Source organism: Notamacropus eugenii, chromosome 1 (genome assembly GCF_028372415.1).
Source record: "Notamacropus eugenii isolate mMacEug1 chromosome 1, mMacEug1.pri_v2, whole genome shotgun sequence".
Classification (NCBI taxonomy): Eukaryota; Metazoa; Chordata; class Mammalia; order Diprotodontia; family Macropodidae; genus Notamacropus; species Notamacropus eugenii.
Window position 1 is genome coordinate 444,213,762 of NC_092872.1, and position 18,517 is coordinate 444,232,278.

General features: G+C 37.4%; 1 protein-coding gene across 1 annotated transcript; it reads right to left on the bottom strand.

Moving 5' to 3' along the window:
* Positions 1-6,314: 6,314 nt before the first annotated feature.
* LOC140518286 (olfactory receptor 1J4-like) lies at positions 6,315-7,581 on the bottom strand. Its single transcript, XM_072630297.1, has 2 exons — positions 6,655-7,581; positions 6,315-6,343 (listed from the first exon to the last, which is right to left on the bottom strand). The coding sequence occupies exons 1-2, from the start codon at positions 7,568-7,570 to the stop codon at positions 6,315-6,317; spliced, it is 945 nt and encodes a 314-aa protein (XP_072486398.1). The 5' UTR covers positions 7,571-7,581.
* Between the last annotated feature and the right edge of the window lie 10,936 nt (positions 7,582-18,517).

The window sequence follows — 18,517 nt, forward strand, 5'->3', positions numbered from 1 at the left end:
AGACTGCCCCAGACTCTCAACCAAAAACTTAGATTATTCAGATTTTGATAAGAATCTCCCTCACCTTCATTTTAGTTTTCATATGGTTGGGGTTAAAACACCTTTTCAAAAAATGCAGAAAACACATAAAGTAACTCTGAGAGTCAGGATTGTTAACATTTATTTTTGTATCCCCAGTGCCTATCACAGTCCTTGGGCACAGAATAGACAGCTAATAAATACTACTGGCTGAATGACAAATTAAATTTTATTCAAACCTGGCAATCCTTTAGCACTTTAAACTCTCTTTCATCAAAACAGGTGGGCATGTTAGGTAGCAAATTTCCACCCATTTTTTAGAGATGGAGTTCATTTGCAGTACAGAATATAAAGAAGTATTCTGTTCACTGCATCATTATCCACAATAGCTCAGAAAGTGGAAATGACCTTCTTAGGGTCATATTGTCCATTCATTCAATGAACATTCAGCAAGTATTATGTGCAAAGCTTGTTGTTTCAAGCTATTTAACTGCATCGATGATCCCCTTTATGTTTCTAGGTGTTTCCCTTTGATGATGCAGGGAGCAATACTTCTAACCCTTCCAAACCATCCTTGGAGATACTTTTCTTTATATGCCCATAATTTTGTCTCCAGATTACACGCAATATGCTATGTTCCATCTTTCTTTTCCTCTCACATAACCATGGAGTACTTGATCTGCTCATTTGTCATCCCTCTTTCCAACTCCATGGCCAAACATTTCTCTTTTTTTCTTCATAATTTTCCCTGTTAATATTTGCTCCAGTTCTTTGAAGTTCTTTATTTCTCATGTTGCAGCATTCTCACATCAACCATGAACATTTCAAGTGACTTCTGGGTAATGCTAATATTTAATTCTTTGGAGAACTGTACTACTCCTTGATTCAAAGTCATACAAGAACACTTGTAGATAAAAAGCAACATCTTTTTAAAAAAATCTTAGAATTCTAGACTCCTGAATGTTTGATGGAACCTTAAAGATCATGTGTTTCAACTCCTATCTGAACACTTCTTGAACTTGTAGAGATCAAAGTCTAGTATATTGGTGAGGTTATAAATAATAACAATATGAAACAGAACATGGTAAATCCATAAAAAATAAACAAAGATCTAAGACTTCATATGTAAATTGCTTGGAGACTATGTACTATGGGGAAGAATGCACTGGAATGCAAGATATAAGATTTGGCTGTGTGTGAGTCATGCTTGTACAGTTTACAACAATGGAACACAAGTCTTCTGACTACAAGACTAGCATTCATTGGACTGTTCGAATAAGAAAATGCTACAAAACCATAGATTTAGTAAGGGCATAAATTCATGTGCAGCCTCATAGAGCAGAAAGTGCATTGGACACAGAGTCAGCACATCTAGGTTGAGCACTCAGCTTTGCCACTTACCACCTGGGTGTTAATGAAAAATTACTCGAACCTCCCAGGTTCTAGTTTCCTTATCTATGAAATGAGGCAGTTAACAAAAATGACTTCTCAGATACCTTCCTACTCTAATCTTTTATGATTTTATGAAAACATATGCCACATAAAATATGGTATTCCTACTAATTATTAAAGCTATTTTTTAATATCACCTTGATTTTGTCTTCATTACTTCAGTAGAGTGTTCCCAAATCATTTTACTTTTAAAATTATTTTTGGTTGTTCTATTAAATTTTATGTAATAAGTATTTAACAATCATTTTTTAAAATTTTGAGTTCTAAATTCTTTCCCTCACATTGCATCTCTCCCCTTTGAGATGCCACATAATTTGATGTAGATCACACACATGAAATCCTACAAAACACATTTTCACATTTGCCATGTAGTCAACAAAAACACAAACAAAACAATAAAAATAAAGGAAGGAAAAAATGTGCTTCAATCTGTGTTCAGAGTTTATCAGCATTCTCTCTGGAGGTGGATAGCATGTGTCATCATGGGTTCTTTGCAATTGTCTTGAATCTTTGTTTTGATAAGAGTAGCAGTTTATCATTCTTATAATATTATTGTTATTATGTACAATGTTTCTTGGTTCTACTCACTTTACTCATGAGTTCATATGAGTCTTCCAAGATTTTTCTGAAACCATTCTGCTAATCATTTTTATAGCACAATAATATTCAATCACAATTATATCATACAACGTTTTCAGCCAGTCCTCAGTGGTTAGACGTCCCTTTGATTTCCCATTCTTTGCCACAGCATACAAATGCAAAAAATGCTTTTATTAGCATTTTTGTTCAAGTAGATTCTTGCCCTTTTTCTTTGATCTCTTTGAGATACAGTCCTAATAGTGACACTGCTGGGTCAAAGTGCTAGGATTAGATTTAGGGTTAAGGTTTAGGATTAGAGTTAGCTCTTTGAGTGTCATTCTGAATTGTTAGGGTTAGGATTCTCCAGAATGGTTAGACTAGTTTAAAACTCTAACAACAAGGCATTAGTGTCCAATTTTTTCACATGCCATGCAGCATTTGTCATTTTCCTTTCCTTCCCTGTTAGCCCATCTTAGAGGTGTGGGGTGGCATCTCAGATTAGTCTTTATTTGCATTTCTCTTCTCAGTAGTGATTTAGGCAGTTTTTTCTTGTAACTATTAATAGCTTTGATTTCTTCCTATTAAAGCTTATTATTGTACGTCTTGACCATTTATCAATTAAGGACTGGATCTTTCTTTTATAAATATGGCTTGGTTCCCTATATATTTGAGAAATGAGGTCTTTATCAGAGACATGCTGTAAAAATTGTTTCCCAGCTTTCTGATGCCTTCTTGTCTTGGTTGCATTGGTTTTGTTTGTGCAAAACTTTTTAATACAATCAAAATTATCCATTTTACATATTATAATATTCTGTCTTGTTTGGTAAAAAATTATTCATTTCTCCATAGATCTGACAGGTAAATTATTCTTTGCTCTCCTGATTTGCTTATGGTATGACTCTTTATGTCTAAATCATATACCCATTTTGACCTTCTCTTGGCAAATAGTGTAAGATACTATTCTATACTTAGATTATGCTGTACTCTTTTCCAGTTTCCCCAGAACGTTTCATGAAATAGTAAGTTCGTATTCTAGATTCTAGGGTCTTTGATTTTATCAAATACTAGATTGCTATGGTCATTTCCTACTGTGTCTTGTGTACTTAATCTATTCTACTAATCCAACACTCAGAATGGAGAAATTTCTAAGTCACACCTAAGTCACACACATTTCTAAGCTAGGAATAGGTGCACACTATTTCTCTGTATGCCTTTGTCATGTTATATATCAATTATCTTATAACTATAAATCAATTACCTTATTAAATGTCAATATCATGTTATATATCAATTATGGAATTGTACCTGACTCCTACTTACAATTTCCATAAAGGAGCTTGAATGTAGTCCAGGCGGTTGATTTAAAATGGCTAATTAGCCTGCAATACTGAGAGGTGCATCAAAAATATTGTCATCTCAGGCTGTTGCAGTAGATTCAATAACAAAGCCAGAATGGCTCAAATTATGCGAGGATTGGAAAAATGGGAAGGCCAGAGTGTCATGTATGAAATCTGAAATAAATGAGGAATCAAATGTTCCAGGTAAGTATATAGATTTATTAAGCAGTGCAGCCAATTGCATAACCAATAGGGACCAGGCCTCCTGAGCTTGGTGTTGGACCATGAATACAGGGAGAGAGAGATTTTTATGTATTAGAATATTACGATAAGCAAAGCAAAAATAGGAAGTTTAATCAGGCAACTTGATTTCTAATTGGAAGAAATATTGGTGGCCTTCTCAGTTGAGAGATGAAGTGCCAACAGGTGAATTTCCCAGAAATCAGAAAAAGAGGTATCCCATCACCTCAAATTCTGTATTCAATCAGAGGAACATGGATACAATAGTTAATTGACAAGTATGAGACCAGTTTCCAGTTAAGATACATTGGTTGCTTGAGAAAACTTCTTGCCTCAGTCCTCAGATCTGACTGAATGTCTGAGTAGCATGGCCTACGTCCTTCGGTAGAGGTGTTGCAGCTTCCAAGCCACTCAGGGCTAGGTTCAAACAATGCAATAAAGTTATCTCACAGTTCCCCTAATTGAAGAAAGTTTTCTTACAGGAATTAGAATAGAACTATCATTGAATAGAAAGGGGACTGATTCATAATTGAGTCACAACATAGAGTCAGTGTACTTCACTCAGTTTTCACAATTACTTCAAGGGCCTCCACCAAGGGAGAGAGGAAGGAGGTAGTGCCACTGATAGACTTCACTCCTCTCCCAGTCTTACTGAGGCTTGGCTCTACAATTGTCTTTGAGAATTTCCATGTCATATTCTCCACTTCTGTTTCCTAATACCAGGCTCTTTCTTCCCTCATTCAAGGAGTTGAAACACTTGTGGAGGTTTTTAAACAGCAAGTCAGAGTGCGAAAAAAATGTCACTATTTTTTCCAGTTATGATTATAATAATTGTTGGAACCATCATTTGTATCTGCTCCCCCACATCTCAACCCTCATGGAATTAGCAACATCCTCTTGAACCAGGTCATGTTTCTGGCTTGAACACTAATGGTCAGGTGACTCCCTTAAATGTGATAAAACACCTATGTAACTCTCTATGTTGCATGCAAGAGACCCTGGTTAGTGTCTTTGGCAGCTTGATCAGGATAAATTTGGAGATTCAACCTACAGTCTACCATTGCATAGTGTCCCTCTGATACGTGAAATGTGAATGTATCCACAAACAACAAAAATTTTTTTGCTGCTGTAGGCTGTTTCTCACTGTCCCTGTGATGCAATGTATGCACCTAGATCTTCTATGGGATGAAGCCAACCGAATTGGAAAAGACAACCAACTATTAATAGTATCATGGAATTAGAGCAAAAAGGGAATTAGAGATCATCCAGTCCAACTCCCTCATTTTACAAAAGAGGAAACTGAGGCCCAGATAGATTAAGTAATTTGTTCAAAATTACACAGAGTTGATAGTTGGGAGAACTGTTATTTAACCCCTGTGTATTACCACCAGATATATTGCTCTTTCCCCTATATTACGCTGTCTCTCTCCTGTAAAACACTTTAACATTACAAGAAGATAAGTCATTCCCCAATTGATAAATGGTCAAAGAGTATGAACAGATAGTTTTCAAAGGAAGAAATTAAATTTATCTATAGTCATATGAAAAAATTCTCTAAATTACTATTGATTAGAGAGATGCAAGCCAAAACAACTCTGAGGACCCACATCACACCTGTCAGATTGGCTAACATGACAAAACAAGAAGATGATAAATGTTGGAGAAGATGTGGGAGAGTTGAAACACTAATTCATTGTTGGTCAAGCTGTGAGCTGATCCAATTCTTTTGGAAAGCAATTTGAAACTATGCCCAAAGGGCTACAAAAATGTGTATACCCTTTGACCCAGCAATATTGCTTCTAGGAATGTATCCCAAAATGATCATAAAAATGGGAAAAGGCCCTACATGTACAAAAATATTTATAGCAACTCTCTTTGTGGTGTCCAAGAATTGGAAATTGAGGGAATGCCCATCAACTGGGAAATGACTGAACAAGCTGTGGTATATGAATATAATGGAATAATATTGTGCTAAAAGAAAGGATGAACAGGAGGACTTCAGAAAACCCTGGAAAGATTTACATTGAGCTAATGTTGAATGAAATGAGCAGAACCAGGAGAACATTATACACAATAGCAGACACAGCATGTGAGTACTGTTTCCAACAGACATAGCCCTTCGCAGGAATGCAAGGACCTAAAACATTCGAAAAGGACTCTTGAAGCAAAATGGAGAGAAAGAGCTATGGAATCACAATGTAGAATGAAGCACACTATTTTCTCGTGTTGCTTTATGTTGGTTGCATTTTTTTCATGGTTTCTCTAATTCATTTTAATTCTTCTGTGCAATATGACTGAGTAAATATGTTTGATAAGAACATATGTGTAGAACTCATAACATAGCATGTTGTCTTGGGGAGCGAGGGAAAAGAAAGGAAGAGAAAATTTAAGACTTTGTTGAAAAATGAGAAAAAGTTAATTTAAAAAAACTCACATTATTTCTGGATTAAAATACTATTAACTGAAAATTACTGTAAGCTTTTGGAAACAGGTTTTCATTTCCTTTCAGGAGACTGGCACTTCTTATAAAAACAATGTACCATCCCTGCAGGCAAAGGACTGTTTTATATGGTCTTCTTTGTATTTCTCATACCTTAGTGTGCCTTCAGCATAAAAGCTGCTAAAAATGTTTGGTAAATTAAATTAACCTGGGGAAAATTATGTGAGATGTTCAAGAATTAAATTTCCTCATTCATAAATGAATTCCATCCGTTTCGCTCACAGAAATACCATAGAGTCCAGAAATGGTGGCTTGTGAAAAATAAAGTATTGTAGTTTTGTATCCATTCACAAGTGGTCTGTCCACCATTCAAGAGCTTCACTAATTCTGTCCTTTCACATCCTCAGAATTCTTGATGATGTCTGATGGATTTTCTATTAAGAAGTTTTGCAGAAATGTGGGAAATTAAGTTTGAGTTATCTATATTTTTGTGAATTGTAGCATGAGTAGACACAAATTATGATTCCATGTACTGAGTAAAATTAATTCATGGCTCTGGCTATGAAGGGGAAGAAAACATACCCCTACAAAGGACTTTCTTCAGGGCCCCATTAATATCCCTGTTCCTCAAACTGTAGATAAAGGGGTTCAGCATGGGAGTAACCATTGTATACATTATAGAAAAAATGATGTCTTTGATATTAGAGTTACTGGAGGAAGGTAAAAAGTACTGGCCAATGATTGTCCCATAATACAATGACACCACAGAGAGATGGGAGCCACAGGTTGATAAAGCTTTGAAGATCCCCTTGGCAGAAGGTATCTTCAGGACAGTAGCAAGAATATGGATGTAAGAGACAAGGACACATATTAATGGCAGTGTAATGACTGCTACCCCTACAGTGAATATCAGTAGTTCATTGAGGGAAATATCTGAGCAGGATAGCTTGAGCAAAGCAGCCAAGTCACAAAAGTAGTGGGTTATGGTGTTGTCTGCACAGAAGGACAGTCGGGCCAGGGGAAGTGTGTGGGTCAAAGAGTGAGCACAGGAGAGGATCCAGGATCCAAGCACCAGTAGGATGCATAGTTCCTTACTCATGACAGTGGTATAGTGGAGAGGGTGGCAGATGGCAACATAGCGATCATAAGCCATTGCAGTGAGCAGGAAGCTGTCAAGATCAACAAAGAATATGAAGAAATACATCTGTGAGATGCAGCCATTGTAGGAAATGGTCTGACTTCCTGTCTGCATGTTCACCAGCATCTTAGGGGTGGTCACTGAAGAGAAACAGAGATCAGTGAAGGCCAAGTGGCTGAGGAGGAAATACATAGGGGTATGGAGGCGAGAGTCTAATCTGATCAGCAAGATGATAAGCAGGTTCCCAAACAGTGTGGTGAGATACATACTCAGGAATAGGAGGTAGAACAACCCCTGCTGCTGTGGTCTGATGAGAAGTCCTAGGAGGAGGAATTCAGAGACATTCGTCTCATTGTCTCTTTCCATGCTGTTTTACTAACTGCTACAAGAAAAAGAAATCAGAAATAAATACTGGTGAGTCACAGAAATCATAGAGTATTGAATATCGTACGCTTCATACACATCAGTCATAAAGTCACAAATGTTTAGACAAGATTTAGAACACAGACCTTATAATGTTAGAGTTAAAAAGGACCTTAGAACATAGCGTGTTAGAGAAGGAAGGAGCTTTAGAAGTGACAATGGTAACACTAGGATGTAAAATGCTAAAGATGGAAAGTTCTTTAGAGTATAGCCAGAACAATGTTATATTTGGATGAAATCATAATCTACAGTGTTATGAAATAAAATATGTGATATTAGAATTAAAAGGGACTTTAGATCATAGAATGTTACACCATGGACTCCATGGACTATATTCATCCTATTACAAAATATTGCCTTTTTAATCTACCGTTAGAGCAAGCAAAATGGGACTTCTTTTGTTTTCTTTCTGGAGTTCAGTTTCCCATTTGCCTTGATACACTGGAGAAGAAAATTATAAAACATTCCAGTCTTTGCCAAGAAAGCCCCATGCATAGTATTGGCATTCTATGATCCATGGGTCATACTCACAAAGAATTGGACATAATTAAAGAACAACAACCTTGGGCAAGTCACTTAACCCCAATTGCCTCATCCTGGGTCATCTCCAGTCATCCTGATAAATATCTGGTCACTAGATTCAGATGGCTCTGGAGGAGAAGTGAGGCTGGTGACCTGCACAGCCCTCCCTCACTCAAAACAAAGTCAAGTGCAAGTCATGTCATTATTTCTCTGATGCCATGGTCTTCTTTGGCAATGAAGGACAAACACAAACACAGAAATGGAAAAGGCCTCTGAGATCATCTTGTCCAACTCCTCATCTCATAGTTAAAATACTGATGCTAAAACAGTGACTCGTCCAAGTTGGTAAATAGTTGCCCTTGTATTTGAACCCAGGGGACACAAGACCTCTATTATAAATAAATCTTATTTTTATTTTGTTTTGTTCTTATTGCTCATCAAAGTTCCCTCACAGTGGGTCATTGTTATGTGGAAGTGCCCCTGAATTCTCTATGCTGTCTAGTGTATCAGAAGCTCTCACAGGCCATACCAAGCTGGAAAGACTTCATATATTGGCCCTGTCTAAATGTCTCGTCTTTGAGAAGCAGCATGAAGAGTTTTACGGATAGGGAGGAAGCTCAGTGCATAGAACCCTGGGTCTGGAGCCAGGAAGACCTGAATTCAAACATAACCTCACACATTTATACCTGTGTGACCTGGACAACTCATTTAAACTCCATTTGCCTTAATCCACTGGAGAAGGAAATTACAAAATATTCCACAATCTTTGCCAAGAAAACCCCATGCATAGTATTGGCATTCTGTGGTTCATGGGTCATACTCACAAAGAATTGGACATAACTGAAGAACAACAAAAAGGATACTTACTGTGTGACTGTGGATGAGTCACTTGGTAAATTAATGCCTCAAGCAATATTCTAAGACCAAAAGTTTCCGAATTTGTATCAATCTACATTAATTTATGTTTCTTCCCTGAGAATTCTCTATTCTCATGAAACTACAACTCACAAAGTGTTCAGTATATTCTTCCTCCTACATTAGAAAATCTATCTAATTGTGGCATGGAGACGATGGCTTGAAAAGTCTATGCCAGGAGAGCACAAATTGGACCTTGCTGCTTAACCCTCTGGCTTTGAGTTTTGACTACACTCAGACAATAAAATGTTTCTAATAAGGTATCAGGCTAAGTAAAGAAAGGATCATGACTGGAAGGCTGCTCTCAAGTTACTGAATTGTTGCCTCAGTAACTCATGAAGATACTCTATGAAAGCATGGAGTGGTGGCCATCAATGGAGCGAACATCTATGTAGAAGAAATCCTGGATTCTTGCAGTGTATTCTGTTCCAGAAAGAAGTAAATTTAAAGAAGAAAAAATAGTTTGTAGAAATTTTATATGAAAATGAAATATTAAAAATTTTATTTCTAAAAGGGTAAAGGTTTCAATTTCTTAAAAATTCAGTCATATCACAGGATATCAAACATGTTACTGAGAAAACTAAGTCTTTCTTATCTATTTTTGATTCTTTTCATTTCTTAAATCACTTCAAAAATATCTTTACCCTCAAGAGTTTATGTACTTTTACCAAAAGGGAAAGAAAGTATTTCTGATTTTTTTTAAGCATGAGGACCCACTGTGGAAATTCCCTCTGTCACCACAAGTTGCATCCCATACATGACTTAGTAATTAAACCCTAAATCAAACAGAAAAGCTGCATGTAGGGAGCCAAGATGACAGAGTAGAAAGATGCATATACTCTAGTGCTTCCCCCAGAGCCCACAAAATACCTGTAAAAAATGACTCAACGAATTCTTGAGTAGCAGAAGCTACAGAACAACAGAGTGAAAGAGGTTTCCAGCCAAGCATAACCTGGAAGGCCAACAGGGAAAGGTCTATCTCACGGGATGCTGAGAGGAGCAGAGCCCAGCCCTGGCCATGTGGCACTGGGAGAAATAGGACCTGAACAGACCTCTGGGGCAGAATTCCCAGCAGAGAGGGTCCCAGATCCCTCAACCCACAAGCAACAAAGAAAGCTCCAAAGTTCAGTGGGGGGGGGGGGTTCCAGCTGGGTGAGAGGGGAATGGGGTTCCCACAGCACTGGCCCCAGATGGCAGCAGAGGCAGGGGCATCAGCAGGAGGTGGGCAGCAATGGTGGCAGTGGAAGCAGCCTTGGTCCATTTTCCAGATAGTTCAGCTTAAAGCCTCTGGCGGAATTGAGCAGCTGATCTGAACCTCAGCCCTCAGTGATGGCCCTGCCCCCAACCAAAGCCTCTGAGGGAATTGAGCAGCTGATTTGAATCTCAGCCTTGTACTGGGGATATGAGAAGCACTAGGACCTTTCTCTTGAAAAAGGATTCAGAAGTCAAGTAACTGATTGGCAAAATACCCAAAAAAGGGAAAAAAAATAAGACAATAGAAGATTACTTCCTTGGTGAACATGTGTCTCCTTCCATCCTTTTGGATGAGAAAGAACAAGGCATACTGACAGAGGAAGTCAAGGACTCTGCCTCCAGTACCCCCAAAATGAATATGAAATGGACTCAGGTCATAGAAGAGCTTGAAAAGCTTGTCAGTAGCCTGCTAAAGGAGAACCAAAAAAGTGCTGAGGAAAATAATACCTTTAAAAAGAGGCTAATTCAATTAGAAAAAAGAGGTCCAAAAAGCCAATGAGGAGAAGGCTTTAGAAGACAGAATTAGCCAAATGGAAAAGGAGGTTCAAAAGCTCACTAAACAAAATAGTTCTTTAAAAAAGAGAATCAAATTCAGAGAAGCTAATAACTATGAGATAAACCAAGCAGTTAAAAAACAACACCAAAATTTTGAAAAAATAGAATGTGAAATATCTCATAGGAAAAACAACTGACCTGGAAAATAGATCCAGGAGAGAAATTTAAAAATTTTGGGATGACCTGAAAGCCATGATCAAAAAAAGAGCTTAGACATTATTTTCCATGAAATTGTCAAGGAAAACTATCCTGATATTCTAGAACCATAGGGCAAAATAAAAATTGAAAGAATTCACCAATCATCTCTTGAAAGAGACCCAAAAAGAGAAATTTCTAGGAATATTGTGGTCAAATTTCAGAGTTCCCAGGTCTAGGAGAAAATACTGCAAGCAGCTAGAAAGAAACAATTCAAGTATTGTGGAAATACAGTCAGGATAATACAGGATCTGGCAGCTTCAACATTAATGGATGAAAGGGCTTGGAACAGGATATTCCAGAAGTCAAAGGAACTGGGATTAAAGCCAAGAATCACCTACCCGGAGAAACTGAGTATAATACTTCAAGGGAAAAAATGGTCATTCAATGATATAGAGGACTTTCAAGCATTCATGATGAAAAGAACAGAACTGAAGAGAAAATTTGACTTTCTAACACAAGAATCAAGAGAAGCATGAAAAGGTATACAGGAAAGAGAAATCATAAAAGACTTTCTAAAGCTGAGCTGTTTGCATTCCTACATGGAAAGATAATATTTGTAACTCTTGAGACTTTTCTCAGTATTTGGGTAGGTGAAAGAAATACACACACATACACACACACACACACACACACACACACACACACATAGAAAGTACAGGCTGAGTTGAATCAGAAGAGATGATATCCATAAAAAAATACAATAAAATAAAAAAAAAAGGGTGAGGGAGGAAAATGCTGGGAGAAGAAAGGGAGAAATGGAATGGGGCAGTCTATAATTCATAAAAGAGATAAGAAAAATCCTGTTCAGTGGAGGAGAAAAGGGAGAAGATGAGAGGGGAAAAGTGAAACTCACTCTCTTCACATATGGCTTAAGAAGGGAATAACATGCTCACTAAATTTGGTATGAAAATCTATCTTACACTACAGGAAAGTAGGGGAGGAGGGGACAAGTGGGGTGAGGAGGATGATAGAAGGGAGGGCAAATGGGAGATGAGAGTAACTAGAAGTAATCACTTTTCAGAAGAGACAAGGTCAAATGAGAAAATTAAAAAAGGGGGGACAGGGTAGAATAGAGGGCAATATAGTTAGTGTTACACAACATGATTATTATGGAAGTCTTTTCCAATATGACACATATATAGCCAGTATTGAATTGCTTGCCTTCTCAGTGGGGATGGGTAGGGAGGGAGGGAGAGAAGTTGGAATTCAAAGTATTAGAAATGAATGTTGAGAATTATTATTTCTTAAAACAGGGAAAAAAGGAACACAGGTAATGGGGTATAGAAGTTTATCTTACCCCACAAGAAAAGAGAAAAGATGGGGATAAGGGAAGAGTGGGGTGTGATAGAAGGGAGAGTACATTGAGGGAAGGGGTAATCAGAATGCAAGGTATTATGGGGAGGGGGGAGGGGATAGATGAGGAGAAATATTGGAACTCAAAATTTTGTGTAAATGAATGTGAAAATCTAAAAATAAATAAATAATAAAAAAGAAAAGAAAAGCTGCATGTGCTTTAGGGTTTTCATGGCTGTGATTCAAATGGTGTAACAACCTGGAATAAAATTGGGGGGGAAAACCATAACCTGAATCACAGTAAAATTTCTTTTAAATGGTTACCATAATTTGAGGTGCTATTCTTCCTATTTCTTAAGCATGTTTTTACAAAAAACTGTGGTTTCCAAGTGTTCAGATAAGTATCACTGTGAGTTTAAAATCAGATTATGTTTAATGAATTAAATTTCTGTTTATAAGTAATTAGGATTATCTGAGATTTCCTCACTGAGGATATTCCTTCCACTGACGCAAATTGCGACCATTCCGTGCCCTAATAGATTGTCTTTTTATGTTATCTTGGGGAAAAATACTTCATCCTGTGTCCAATCCAGTGACAAACCTTCCTCAGCTGAAGTAAACTGGTGTTTGGATAACTGATAAACAATCAGTTGCTAGGGTTTATTTGAAGCATTTACCCTGCGTCAGATGTGTCAGAGCTTGCCCTCCATTTACAGAGCCAATGACAAAAGTGGGAGGAAAAAGGACAATAAACCTGATTTCACAACAAAACCAAAACTCATGTGGTCTAGATCCACTTGTCCACTAAGGTCATGTGTGTGACCTGGGTCAAGTTGCTCAACCTACCTTGCTCTTGGTTTCTTCCTCTGTAAAATGTAGAACTAGTTCACCTCCAAAGTTACATGGATACTTAACATGATATGACTCTATTACCATCACCAGGTATCAATTCTCTTTCCGTTGCTTCGATATCTGCAGGGCTAATAACTGCCAAGACCTCTGCACCAATTCTATTATACCTTATCTCTGTAGGTATGAAATTGTGTGATCAGAAGAGGGTAGACAGTTACGTAGTTTCCTGATTTACTTTCTCCTTTCATAAACTTTTCTATAAAGATGGCTTACTGGGTGGCAAAATACTATGCCTCTGCCTGTTACCAGGATGAATGCAAATTTGGAGGCTATTTTAAAATGTCACCCTTAAGGCCAGGAAGGTCACTCTTGGTGTCTCTCCCAGTAAATCTAAACTTCTCATGTAAAAGTCAATTCATAACTTTCACAGTAAACCTTGCTTCTTAAAGATGAAGAAGAATGCACCCCAGCATTGCAGATGAAAGTGTAAAGAGTCATGGCTTTTGGAGTCAGAGGTTAGACTTTATCAGGCAGCTACCTACATGACTGAGCAAGTCATTAAACATTTCCAAGATTCAGTTTACTTACATTTAAAATGAGGGTCTTAGACTCTTCAAGGTAAATGGAGATAGATGTCCTCTAAGGTCCTTTCTGATTCTAAATCAACAGTCTTAGGTTGAAATAAATCCCTTCAAGTGTTCACTTATATATGTCAATAAAGCTCACCTTTCTTGCTAAAGAAGGTCACAATTCTGTTAATAAGGTAGTGATAATCTGAAAAGTTCCAGGAGCCAATTATATTCTTGACTGGAGAATAAATGATGTGCTTTCCCTTTAATAAACACACCTAGGTAATCCTGATACTCAGAAGGTATCTGAGCCCTTTGCTCTTTAACTGTGCCTAGCACCCCTGGGTTATCTCTAATTCCAGGTGAAGAGATCTCTACTTGGGGAAATTACACTGACATGCCTCCCATTCAGTGTGGAGATGGAGCTGTCTTAAACATGGAAACTGAAACATCATCCTTGTTACCTTTGGTATCAGCTACGTATCAGCCCTTTTATCCAAAGACCTGCATTCCACATAATCTGAATACATCTTTTTTTGCAGAGAAGCAATCCTATGTTCTTACCATATCTAGGTAATATATTCCAGTTAATCAGAACCATCTTTCTATTTTGCTTCTCCCTGGGTATTTTCCACCGTGAGGGTTAATGTGGCAAGGGAGTTCTTGGTCCCCAAGTTCCCTCTCTTTGCCTTTGATGAATCAGATTTCTAGCAAAGAATTCTTGATTTGCTTCTCTATCCCTGTTTTGACTCATGCATAGATGCTGCCTATAGCACTAAATCACATGGGTCATAAAGTTGCTTCCTATTAGTCAGTTGTTATACTTAGATTATAAACACATGTTTAATATGATTGGATATAGTGTCTCATCACAGTTGCTGCATAAGAGATTTATGCAAAGCCATCCTTGAAAGGATTTCTGAGAAGCAACTCAGTTTTTTTTGGAATGTTGACCTCTTGCCACACAGGGACAGTATCACAAGGCCCCAGATACTTGGGAAGGCAACATCCAGTCATAGATATTCTCCCCCAGTTGCTTCCCTAATTCCACTAGTATAGTGGCCACAGATAATCCTAAAACTAGGAAGTGTTTTCCTCAGAAAAGTCACAGTGGAAAAGCACTTTTCCTGTTGCCTAGAGAGTCTCACCTGGGCCTTAATCTCACAAGAGTGAGGCAGCCTAAGTAAATTTACTGAATGTAGTAACAGTCTTCCTCTTCTTCCTCAATAGGATTTGTAATATCAATCAGTGCAATGCACCCTCTCAGAATAACTTACTGCTCTCCACCACCTTTAATGCTAAACTCGCCTAGTATTCTCAACTGAATCACATGTTCAATCCTAAGAGCAATCCTTCTTATGGATGGGAGATTGAGCTAGACTATACAGGATCAAATAGATTTTGTTGCAGTTGAATCTGCAGGGTACTTTATCACCACTTAAATATCTTCTTGGGTATACTATGTCCTAACTCCCAGCCTTTACAAGACCTTTCTGTGGACCACACAATACCCAGAGGAAACAGGAAATGGAACATAGACTCCTGTATCACTATCCTCCTCAGAGATACAGTAGCCAGGACCATACTCAAAATATCAGAAAAGATCCGAAAGTAAAATCACAGATCACCACTATCAAACCACCACAGGCTTCTTGGAGACTTACCTAAAGTTTACTGCCCTTCTCTCATAAGTTCTATTGTAATTACTGATGGGATGGGCCAATTTGACTAGGGTTCAGATGAATTATAGGCAGGACACTCTTCAACCAGACTGGTTTTGGGTGTTCTACATCTTACTTCTGTTATACTGACTGATCATCAATAATGCACAGTTCAAAATAATTCCAAAGTGAATTTTTAGGTTAAAGATTAACTGAATTTCTTTACTTATGTGCTTCATAGCAGCACTAATATGAATAAAATGACCAAAACACGTTAGTGGCATTATTCACACAGAAGACTGTCTTATCAAAATCGGGATCCAATAACACATGTATATTTAAAATATTCATTGGAAGGTCTCTGATCAAACACACACACGATATGCATAGACATACACATAGCTCTCTCTATATATACCTATGTGCATGTATGTGTATATGAATATGCATAATTGTAGATATATTAATATGTATAAAATATGTTTTATAATACATATATATCCATATACATAATATATGTAAGTGTGTATATATAAAATGAGTATCAGAAGGGAACTCAAATGTCACGCTATCCAACCCGTAACTAAAATACACACCTTGTCAGTATAACTTTTCATCAGTTTACTCAGACTGAATATCTCTCGGGACTAGCAATTCACTACTTATGCAATCAGTCTCTTTAATTTTGGGCCCTTTAATTCTAATGGGGTTCTTCTTTAACATTACAGCTTTCAACATACTTGAAGGAAACAATTAGGTTCACCTACATCTTCTCTTCTGAAGGATAAATATCCTCAATGTCATGACTACTTGAACAACAAGCTTATGTAGATAAGGGCTTATGACAGAATCAGTGAATCAGAGTTTAAGGATGTAAAGGTTCCTCACAGATCTTCTGGTTGAACTCAAACATAAAAAAATGTTCTCTACAAAATGTGAAACAAGTGGCCTATCAGATTCCACCTGAAATTCTCTAGGAGGAAGAATCTATTCTATTCAGAGGCATCCCATACCACTTTAGGACAGTTCTTATTGTTAAGAAATTTTCATTATATTGAACCATATGCCACGCCACTACAACTTTCACCCATTGCTCCCAATTCTGCACTTTGAATTAAAGCAAAACAAACCAATACCATTTCCATATAACAGTCCTACAACTATGTGAAGACAGCTGTCAAGCTCCCCCAAAGTTTTCTCTTCTTTAGGCTGAACTTTTTAGCTCCTTTAATTAATCCAGTTAATCCAGTCTTGCTCCACATTGAGATTTCCTTTCTGTTGGTATGCTCCAGCTTCTAAATGGGGCATCAAACCCAAAGGGAATCCTACAGATGTTGTCTGACCAGGGCAGATCCCAACAAGGCTATTTCTTCCCTTGCTCAGGATGCTGCTTCTCTTAATGTAGCCCAATCATCTTATCATTGCTATGTGGTCTATCATAACACACCTTGGACTCATTTTGACTTTGCAGTCCACCAAGTCTCCTAGATCTTTTTTTCACACAACTTATTGTTTAGCCATGTCTTCTCCATCTTGAACTGGTAGAGTTGATTTTTTGAGGTCGAATGGAGTATTTTACATCTATTTCTATTAAATTATAAGGTATTGGATTTGGACTATCTTTCTGATCTTTCTGCTATTTTTTTTTTTAAAACTGAGCTGGGGCCAACAGTTGTTCAACTTGTGAGAAAAGAATCAAGGAGATCGGAGAATGCAGTGCAGCAAAGATGGTATTAGGAGTCAGAAGAACTGAGTTCTGTGACTTGACTTTGTGACTAATTCACTTATTGATATTGACCTTTAACTCACCTTTCTTGACTTCAATTTTCTTCTCTGTTTAATGGGTAGTTCATACTTGATTACTTTTTATGATCCCTTCCCTCTCTAACGTTTTAAGGTCCTTTCCAGTTTGAAGATTCAAAATAGCTTACATTTTCATAGAGCTTTGTTGCTCTATTGTCTGACATCCTAATAAGGTGTTATTGAGCCTTTTTTTCAGATAAGGAAACTGAAGTTCAAAAGGTGAGGTGATTTGCCCAAGGTTGAATTGCTAAATAATTTATCAAGTTGGAACTAAAACTCAGATCTTCTGATGCCAAGTATGATGGTCTTTCCACTATTTGATGTTATCTGTCCATTCCAATTTTTTTAGATTTTAACGTTCTATATTCTTAGGTCCCTTTGATTTCTGATTTCCTTTTGATTTCAGTAAATTCCAGTGGCTTCTTATTATCTCCAGGATCAAATACAAAATGCTCTGACATTCAAAACCCTCCATAACCTAGCCCCTTTCTATGCCTCCAGTCTCCTAACATGTTATACATACTCTTCAATCCAGTGAAACTGGCCTCTTGGCTATTCCTGGAATAAGATACTCCACCTCTTACCTGAAGGACTTTTCTTTGGCTGTCTCTCATGTTTGGAATGCACTCCTTCATCTCTGCCTCCTGACTTCTTTGGTTTTCTATAAGTTCCAACTAAAATCCCATCTTTCACAGGAAATCTTTCCCAACTCCTCTTAATTCTAGTGCTTTCCTCTGTTAAATCATTTTCTACTTATCCTGAATGTTTATTTGAATATGAGTGTTTGCATATTGTCCTTCCCATTATATTGTGAGCTCCTTGAGGGCAGGAACTGTCTTTTACCTCTTTTTTGTGACCCCAGCATTTAGCACAGTGCTTAGCACCAATTAGGCACTTAATAAATGTTTATTGATTGATTCAAAACTCATTTCCATCTTTCATATTTCATGTTCCATGTTTTAGCAGTCTATGGTCTAACATGGTGATTCAAATAAACTGGGACTCAGAAGACATGAGTTCAAGTTCAGACACTAGCTGGGTGACATCGTGCAAGTCACTTTACAGTTCTCAGTCTCAGTTTCCTCATCTGAAAATGAGAATAATATCACCTACCTCACAGCATTCTTCTGAGCATCAAATGAGATAATAGTTGTAAAATACTATGCAAACCTAAAAGTGCCATAAAATGTTGGCTATTATTAGGCATTATTCTTTTTTTAAATCTGAGGAAGCAGAACAGTATTTTGAATCAGTCTTTCTCCCTCTAT

Coding starts and splice junctions, on each gene's coding strand:
- LOC140518286 (XM_072630297.1), bottom strand. CDS start 7,570: ATGGAAAGAGACAATGAGACGAATGTCTCTGAATTCCTCCTCCTAGGA. Junction 6,344..6,654: donor GGCCCTGAAGAAAGTCCTTT/GTAGGGGTATGT, acceptor TATTTCTGTGAG/CGAAACGGATGGAATTCATT.